The sequence below is a fragment of the Pundamilia nyererei genome, unplaced genomic scaffold (assembly GCF_000239375.1).
Source record: "Pundamilia nyererei isolate P.nyererei 1_Seehausen unplaced genomic scaffold, PunNye1.0 scaffold00196, whole genome shotgun sequence".
Lineage (NCBI taxonomy): Eukaryota > Metazoa > Chordata > Actinopteri > Cichliformes > Cichlidae > Pundamilia > Pundamilia nyererei.
Window position 1 is genome coordinate 1001343 of NW_005187597.1, and position 9821 is coordinate 1011163.

Here is a 9821-nt window from a genome sequence, read left to right on the forward strand (position 1 = left end):
GACACATGAAACTACAGAGGCATTAAAGTTAAACTTTTTCCCTTTGGTTTACTGTATAGAAAGCTTTAGTAATCCATCAGCTTAAAAGAACACAAACATCGCTGTATTGTCTTTTTTCCCCACAAAGTTTTACATAAAACTCAAACATGTCAAAACAGAAGTGAGTCAGTGTGAACATCTCACCTGAACAGGTTATTACGACTCAATAAAGGAACAGATGGCAGCACAGCATGGGCCACAACACTTACAGAAGACACACAAAGATAAAGAGAGCTGAACATCTCTTGTTGCTGAATTTTGGCATTTTTTTCCAGAGGAAAAGCAAACAAAAAAAATAACTTCAGCTTAACCAAAAATTAAAAACATAAGTAAAAGAGGCACATAGAGTAGAATCTCACAGATAAGGGAACAAAATTAAAAGGTACAAAGAAATATGGAGAAAGCAAACACAAGCTGGTTGGCAGCTTCTGGAGACCAGATTCAGTTTGGGAGAAACAATCTGGGAAAGAACAACAACCTTGATTTCAAAAACAGGATTCAACAATGTTGTTTATCATATTTCTTCTGTCCAACAAACATTTGGATCAGCGAAAGCTGCAGCTTCATCAGCTCTTCCAGCTCATCGATCTGTGGAAGAGAAAAGCAAATAAAGCAGTCGCTCGTTTGCATTTAATTTTAGAGAAAAATATAAAAACATTTTGTAGTATTAACAAAAGCATTTATAAAATAGTGCCATTTAAGATCTTTTAATGTTAATCAAAACTGTGAGATCAACTCTGACCTTGGCCTGCAGGCTCAGACAGCAGCAGCCTGAGGTCTGAAGGGCTAGGATTTGAATGAGAGCGGAAAGAGAATCAGAGCACAGCAAAACGTCATGTCCAAAGAAATCCAAACACTTGTCAGTTCAGGTGAAAACGATTCAGTTTCTAATCTAAAACATACACACCATCACTGTTGGAAGTATTTTGGATTGGTGGCTTTATTTGCTCAGTAATCTCCTTCACTGGTTCTCCTGAAGAACAAAAAACAATGACCCAGTCCTGTTATCAATTAAATACTTGATACACATCTTTTTACCAACCTAAATATACTTGAGCAAAGTAAAATACGGCACTTAAAAAATCTCACATTATTTTGGATACGTTTTGTCAGTTCTCTTTACACTAAAAAGAAACCAGTAACTTAATCCTACAATCACAATCTTATTACGAACCACAGGCCGATGCTGCAGAAATATTCATCTTCTCTTCCGGATGCTGGGATATTGCATCCACAGTATTTGCCAGCACTGTGGTGCTCACTGGCTCTTTTTGGTTTTCGGGTACCGATTTGGGCTTAGAGCCGTCTGGTGCGGCTGCAGTGTTGACAGATGTGCTGCTGCCAGTTTTGTCAGTCTTCTGGGTCGAGGTTGTGCAAGGGTTACTTCTCCTCTGGGCATGTAATGCTTCTGAGATCATGTCAGTGACGTTTCCCCCGCCCTTCTCAGCGGGCAGAGTGAGTGAGAGCACGTTAGCAGAGCCATCAAAGTGCTGGACTGTGGCGAGGACCCCATCCAAGACCGCGTTTTGAAATATCAGCTGCACTTCCTGAGGCCACTCTGCTGGAAAGTTCTCCTTACCTATCAATAAACATAAGGCAGTGCGACACGAGTCAGTAAACTAGCAAAGCCCAGAAAATGACAAAGAATACTTGTGCTGCCTTACCAGCAAGAGTGCAGCGAGTGATCTGAAAGGGAAGCTCCAGCGGGTTGCTGGGGATGGGCAAGATCCGGGAGTATGGCACCTTCTCACTGTTGCCATAGTCTGCATAGAGGACACTCACCTCTTTCTCACCAACTTCTAGGATTACTGCACGGTACCAGTTATTGTCAGCTGGAAAAAAAGAAGTCTAAGTCTATATTTTGTTTTGTAGTCACAGGAATTCCAACACAATTTAGAAAGAAAAATTGTCAAACTACTCAGCATTGAATGAAATATTACATTTATCCTCATTGGACTAACATATAGAACTCCTCTGACCTTACAAGCACTAAAAGCTCAATGAAAACAGACCTGCTGTAAGCTGGACTGTGGAATGTAACCCCAGCTAAAGCCTACTCCGTGTATACTGTGTTTAAAGCCACACACACACACACACACACACACACACACACACACACACACACACACACACACACACACACAGTATAATTATACCTACTAGAAGACATGAAATTACCAGCTTAGCTCTGTAAGAGCAAGAATTTCAGGTGGGGTTTCCAGAGCAGACCGCCAGCAATGAAAACTGGATGTACACTAACAGGATTAGTGTAACAGCAATTTTGTCCTCACTTGATTTTTTCTTGTTACCATGTTTATATTATTTATTAAATGAAAATTAGTAAACAACATTTCCTCAAAGCATTATGAGATGTGAAAATTAGTCTCCCTCAATCAAGCAAGGCGAAATATTTAAAATTAGATTATCTGTGAATATCTCATTCAGGACTAGCCTTCAAGTTCCATCCAACAACTTTTGTGAGAACCCATTTGCCCCCTTGTGGCTAGAAACAGTTACTGCATTGCCTGCGAACGGTGAACTAGTGCTGCTCTCTGTGTGTATAGCAGGGTTACAGTGACCTAAAAATCCAAACTAGGTGAGGAAAAAAACCTAACCGAAATTAAACAAAAACAAAAAACCCTGCCACATTTGAAGGAACCCCACCTGAGAACTGAGCACAACAAGCAGCCCCAGGAGTTGGTTTGCCCTTTACAGCTGTGGACAAGGTGGCCTGGCTGTTGCAGTAGACAGCCAGCTCCACCATCACCTCCTGAAGCTTTTGTTGATCCACTACAGAAATAAATCAATAAATAAACAAACAAACACAAGCATAGAGAGCAATTAGATAAGACACAGCAAGGTCTATGTTATGTACATGCATTTTATAAGACAGTAGAAGACAACTGTTTCAACCTTGAGCAGGACCCAGCAGATAAAAGATGGAGGGATTAATGATGCCCGCAAAATAAGGCTGAAAGGCATCACTGAGCGGCAGCTCCACAGTCTTCCACTCCACTGGAAAAGATGGCACTGAAACCAGAACGCAACATTATAAATAAGCCTCCTAAATCACCACCAGCATCTTGAGGACTTCCTCTCTTTGGCTGACCTTCTGTGGACACTGCAGTCCATCCTTCAGCTGGTATCTCTTTGAAATTAACTTCTGTCTGACTGGAGACTTGAGTTTCTAAGGGATCTTGCTCATTTGTCTTCACGCTTTGTTTGGTTGCAGAGCCTGTTGTTCCATGCGTTTCTCTGGCAATCTCTCCAGGAACTTTAGCTAGTTGCTCAGAAATTAAGGCAGCTGCCACATTTACTCCTCTGCTTTCCAGCTCCACACCGTAGCCCTGTTCAGTGACAGAGAGGACACGTGCAGAGAGCTGCTCACCATACACCTGAGTCTGGAACCACAGCACAGCTTCACTGCTCCACTCTGATCCAAGAGGCTCCACGCCTAAAAATCAAACACACACCACTCAGTATAATCTACCCTTTAAATTTTTGTATTTTTTAAATTCAAACGTGAACAAACTTCCATCTGGCTTTCACACAGTTCCAAAGCTATAATGCAGTCTCTCCATGAATGTGCCAAAATATATGACAATTTCTCACATTTCAAATATGCTTCATATTGTGAAACAGAGCTCTCACACACACACACACACACACACACACACACACACACACACACACACACACAACCTGTGAGCCAGCAGCGAACTGCCTGGAAGGGTAGAGTCAGTAGCTGGGCTGTAATGGATCGAAGGTGGCCCTTTTCAACTGTCAAGCTGTAGCCATAGTCCACAAAGTTCACAGCTACCTTGTCATCAGACAGCCCCGTCACCATAGCCCGACACCACGCTCCATCCCCTGGGGAACAAACAGCACATCATGTCCCATAAATGCCCCAAACACAAAGAAAGACAAGATTCATCATGAGTGGATTTAGATCACAGTGTGGGGAAAAAGCAGCTATAATAAAAACCCCAGAACATTTAACTGACAATAAAGTGTGGTTTGTGTCATGTTTTAGCAATCGGCTGCTGAGCTGATGACATTTATAAAGTCAGTGGTACAGCAGATGGTCTCACCAGGTAACAGGGCACAACAGGGCTCTCCCACCTTGGGCTCGAAAGGTGACGCATCAGCCTCACAATGCTGCTTTAACTGAGCCCCCAGCTCTTTCAGGCGCTGGTGGTCTGACAAACACACAGATAACACATGCATGCATCAATAAATGAATCCTCTGACTCATGCTGTTACTCTCTTCATACTGGATATTTATAGCTTAATTACTGGCATTTTATTTGCAGTATTGATCTGCATTTTTGCTTGCTTGTAAACACCATGTTGGGGTTGCCCACCTCATCATATTGTTTGTTCTGCTTACAAAGACAAAAGACCCAGACTACCATCCACTCTCTTCTGCTTATTTATTACTGTGGTCTCATTAAAAGTATCCTTAATTTTCTTTTCACTTCTGTTTTTATTTCCTTGATATAAAATATCTGAATGTTTTTTCACTAAATAAAACAAGCCTTTGCTAACATTTATTCTTACACTGGTGGTGCTAATGCAACTGTACATTTTTACAATATATGGAAAATATTGCAGAATAATTACATGACTGAAAATCTGATAGATTTGCTGCCTTTAAAAATCTAAAAATAACTAGTTATTAACGAAAAGTCTCTGTATATTTGCCGAGACAATGCTGCTATGGGTAAAAATGGCGGCTATTTAGGCTAAAGAAACAATACCTGTAGGACTGTCAATGCGGCAGTAAAACGCTGCTGGGTTCTCAGCCACGACAGTGACTAACAGTGCCACCGCCTGGCTGTTGCAAGGAAGCTCAGTACAAGACCAAACCAGAGGCTCACATGCTGGGAGAAACAAGGAAGCCAAATCACATATACACTTAATCAAGTTATAAAGTACTTTGGTTATTCATGTCTAACTTATCCACAAGCAAGTGGTGACTATGGCAGGTAAATTTATGACCACAAGAAGAAAATCCATGTCAATGTCACAGGCCTCTGCCAAAAAGGAATATTTGCTTCAGGTTTTCAGTTCTACATCATCATCATTTCCCCCAAGATGCATCAAATGAATCCAAATTAATCTCCCCATTTAAAAAAAAAAAAAAACCCAAACAAACTAAAAACCCAATAAAACCATTACTTTCAGATGCATCATACCTTGGGCCTCTGCAGTAACCACCGTCTCATTATCAGTAGTAACAGCACAAGGTGCAGCGTAACCTGCGGATATCAGCAATTCAGCTATATTGGCCTGTGGATCGCTGGACTCATCAATCATGGTCACCAATGCCTTGCCCCCATGTGCACCCTGGATTTCAATGTGCAGTATTCGGTTTGACACTCTTCGCTGCAGAGCCAAAAGGCAGTCCTCCGGCCAGCTCTCCCCAACAGGCTGAACCCCTGGAATGGAAACACCGCCCCCAAAAACAACAGAGGGACACACTAATCATGCGTTTCTGTATGATTTTCTCATTTAAAAAAAGACAACACCAAAGAAATGTAGTGTTTTTAAGTCAAAGTATACAAGTAACTTTAAGTAAAAATAGGACAAGTGAAAAAAATTAAATGACATTTGGCATAAAACTGAGCTCTCTCACATTCACAGCTTAACACGCTTAAGAATTGCTAAGCACTCAAAATCTACTGCATAGTGGAAAAAATACCTGCTAGACCACATGGAATAGCCTGCATGGGAAGGCGTAAGAGTGAGGAAGCGATGGGTCTAAGGTGGCCTAACCCGACCTCCTCAGAGTTGCCAAAATCAAGGTACCCCACACAGACACGTTCCTCTGATGAATAAGCCAGAATCTTAGCCCTGTACCATTGCTTGTCCTCTGGAGAGAAAACACGAAGAGCCAGAAAGTACATTTATTACACCATTTTAAAAAACACACCATCTCTGAATTAGCTTGTTAAACACATTTCAGGCACAGGACACTTTGAAATCAAATAATGATAAAAGTATTTAATTTTTCAAATACAAATATTTAACTCCACAGCATTCAGTAGCTCCAAATCATGTTGTGTAAAAACGAGTCAAACACTAGGACTGACAGAAATTGAAACCTCGAACCACTGAGGGGATCAATTTGACCCCATCCCACAACAACATCACCAAAGATGAAGATCAATCGATGAAAAAAACAAACAAACAAACAAACAAACAAACACAAAAACAACAACAAAATACTCAATTACTAGAATAATCAACAGCTGTAGCCCTAATGATTAGGTTTTACTTTAACAGGGTTTAAAAAGACCCCTCTGACGATTCTAGTGTTCACTACAATACTGCTGTACAGCTTACAACAGTTTTCATAGCCAGCTATAGCGTCATACTCCCATTGTAAAACATTAATAGGTACTAAAATGTTATACCTGAGAACTGGGCACAGCACACTGTGGTGGGAGCTGGTCTAAAGTTCTGTGGGGTTGCAACCTGAGAGCAGTGTTCCCTCAGCTTTAACTGCAAATCCTGAATCAGTCCTGCAAACCAGAGTCTCAGCACAGGTTAAAGGTATATAAAAAGGTTGAGTGATTTAAGTTGCATTAATAGTTCAGCAACAGCTTCTCACCAGCGTTCTCCACCTTTTGCACGATAAGTTCAGTGGGTGACTGGAAGTGGGTGACCACAACAGAGAGCTGATCACCCACTGCTTGTGTTATTGGCTCTGGTGGTTGTGCCCAGGTATTGTCATCTTTTCCATCAGAGAGGCACCGGAAGTTTTCCAAAGATGCGCTCATCATGGCATCTGGGGAAGAAAAAGAAAAAAATGGTTACAAAAACACATTTTAAATGTTACAAATTGCACTGACTGAGGATGTTGTATATGAATCTTACTGATATCTTGCACAGTTGGCACGATGTTAACTGGCTCTTTATCTGCATAGCCGTGTTCAAGGAGGAACGTGTTCAACTGTTTTCCTAAAAGAAAGAGACCGGGCGAGAGCTGGGCTTAAACATTTTAACTTCAGTAGATCCTTTAAATGTGCATCTCTGTTTTATATAAGTCACCCATGGAAAGCAGAATATCCACAGCATGAATGCGACCGTCTTCTACAGTTTCCACCAGCCTAACTGTGACAATCTTGCCAGCCAGCAGCTGTCTCACAGCAATGCAGCACTCGCCTGACCAGCTCCCCGCCACCGGCACAACCCCTGTGATACGACACTCCATTGCCTGCAAATAAAAGAGCCAAGGACCAAATTTAAAATGCCAGCATGTCACAGGGAATGTATTAACTGTGCAAATATGCACCCACACATGGGCAAAAAGGCTTGATGTCAGCCGTCAGGGCTCTGATCCTATCCACAGGGACATTTTCTTCATTGCCAAAGTCAATGTAAAGGACGTTAGCCATCTTATGGTCAGGAGTCAAAGTCTGTACAAGGCCTCGGTACCAGTTCTAGACACACACACACAAAAAGTGGGCCCAAGTCAAAACACAGCCAATGTAAATATTACAAATAGCAACCTGAGGACTTGCTTAAGAAGGCCTCGGCTCACCATATCACAGGAAAACTGAACCGCGCAAATCTCTCCAACACAGGGTACATGTGTTGTCACTGAGGAGCTGCAGTATGTTTTCTGAAGCTCTGTACTGATGCTCTGCAAAGATTCCAGCAACTCAGGGCTTTGAGGGACAAGGAAAAACCTGCTGGGGCTGTAGAACTCTACAACACGCACCTAAAAACAGCAACAACCCAAATCACTCATTCTGGTATTTAATAACACACAAAAAAATCTGCTTTTACTTTTGAAGCTTGAGGCAAACTGGATACATTTTACCTGGATGTCTGTTCCCTTGATGACTTTAGTTACATGCAAGTCCTTAAAATAAACCCTCCGGAGACTAGACAATTCACCGTGCTTCAATATACAAATTTTAAAAAAATAATAACACAGATTACTTTCTTTAACTTAGTTTTGATTTCAAATTGTGCAAATGTGAAGCTTTCAACTTTTACTTGCATTAGCATATCAGTGAAGTATTGCAATTACCTTCAGCTCCCCCAGGCTGGCTCTGTCTTCTTTAGCTGGCACAGCCGCTGCTTCTACTGGTTTCCCTCTTTAGATTAAGATAAACAAACAACTTCACATTATTTATTGGGCATTCCATCTAATTTCATCCTATGCTGGTAAAACAAAAAATGGATATTTAAGCATTCATTAATATTAACAACTGTCAGCCAGTAGCACATTGTGTTGCCCAAGCTTACTTTACAGGCTCTGGATCAACGGCTTTGCACACATGTCTGTGGGTCTTCCAGTCTTCTGTCTGACAAGCCACTGAGCAGTAAGGCACCTTCTTACAACGCTTGCATCGAAAATTGCCTGTGAATGAACAGTTATTTCAGACTTTACTAAAATGCTTACATAAGAACAACAGCGCTGAAATGAGAGTGCAAATCACTAAAGATAACCAAAAAACAAAAACAAATTAAGAGCCTCTGGCTTAAAAAAACAAACAAAAACATGCTGCCAAATAAACACAATGCCACATTTAAACTGTCATATTACCTTGGTGACCACAGTAGTTGCAGAAATGCACAGTCAGAGATGGCTGACCAGATCCCAAAAACTGTAAGGGGAAACAAAAATAGTACTGACTTTTATTTCTATTCAACAGTCTTCTACTTCTTTTGGAAACTCCTTTTAGAGCAGATCATCTGTCTCACTCTAACCCTCAATAGCTTCCTCCTTCGTCACACCAACCCTCTGCATGTTCTCCTTCAGTGCATCCTAACTTCCTCTGAGGTCTTCCTCTTTCTCCTGCCTTACACCTCCAAAACTATCCTGAGTCCAATATATCCACTATCCCTCCTCTGCCCATGCCATCTCAACCATGGCTCTCTAACTTTGTCTCCAAAGTGCTCAATCTGAGCACTCTCTTTGATATACTTATTTCTAATCAACCCCACACATATCTAGCAAACGACAAAACCATCAACAATACATACTCCAGATTTATCCCTGTTCACTGATGAATTTATGGGACCTGCAAAATGAAAGGAAGAAAAAAAACGAGCAAATTATTTTTACAGAATTATCAGATTCCTTCATTTTTAGTTTTATCGGTGAATAACAGCATAACTGCACATTTTGGAGTTTTTTTTACCGTCCCCAATGGCGCCTGATGGGAGGCGCACGGCTGGAGCGCTGGGCATGGTGAGGTGTCTTGGAGGAGGTAATGTACCGCAAACACCCGCTGGGATCGACGAAGGTTTCCTCAAAGGCAGGTTTGGTCGAACCACATTTGTCGAAAATGAGCGGTTCATTTCAGTACCTTTCAGTGTTATATAACAAATGACTGTATCAAGACATTATACTTAACTTATATCTGCACTTTAGCATTCTTAGCTAGCTAAAGGTTACTAAAGCTACGAGTCAAGGTCACATAATAATGCATTAGCAAACTATTTTTAAAAATTCACGTTAAACGAATAAAAACCGCCAGCAACACATCTGAAGAGCATTATTCTGTCAAATAATCCAACAAACGTAACGTTTTAGTGTACTTGTACACCGCAGACTCAATGCCGTACCTTGCACGTGTTGTTTGACCAGAAAGGGAAAAAAGTTGTGCTCATGCGCAGTAGCATCAGTGTCACACAGTTCACAATGTTCACGAGCCCAAATCAAATCAAGTTTAGTTAACAATTACTGAAGCCGATATGTTGGCTTATTATTGAGAGGTTAGGAGGAAACATAGGAAAAGTAACTGGACTGAATAGCAAAA

The 9821-nt window shown here is 41.2% G+C and overlaps 1 protein-coding gene across 2 annotated transcripts; it reads right to left on the reverse strand.

The window, feature by feature from the left end:
- Positions 1–47: 47 nt before the first annotated feature.
- On the reverse strand, positions 48–9710 carry tdrd1 (tudor domain containing 1). Of its 2 annotated transcripts, none has more exons than XM_005747390.2 (26): positions 9628–9710; positions 9201–9368; positions 9043–9080; positions 8603–8663; positions 8302–8416; positions 8084–8150; positions 7871–7951; positions 7589–7768; positions 7344–7487; positions 7096–7261; positions 6922–7005; positions 6656–6832; positions 6459–6566; positions 5744–5914; positions 5238–5480; positions 4800–4922; positions 4131–4238; positions 3742–3909; positions 3149–3493; positions 2953–3069; positions 2704–2829; positions 1704–1871; positions 1214–1618; positions 947–1012; positions 782–825; positions 48–627 (listed from the first exon to the last, which is right to left on the reverse strand). In XM_005747390.2, exons 2-26 carry the CDS (start codon positions 9358–9360, stop codon positions 538–540), a joined length of 3555 nt encoding a protein of 1184 aa, XP_005747447.1. In that variant the 5' UTR covers positions 9361–9368; positions 9628–9710; the 3' UTR covers positions 48–537. The 2 variants fall into 2 exon arrangements, with proteins under 2 accessions (XP_005747447.1, XP_005747448.1); XM_005747391.2 differs by lacking the exon at positions 9628–9710 and adding an exon at positions 9601–9609.
- Positions 9711–9821: the final 111 nt, after the last annotated feature.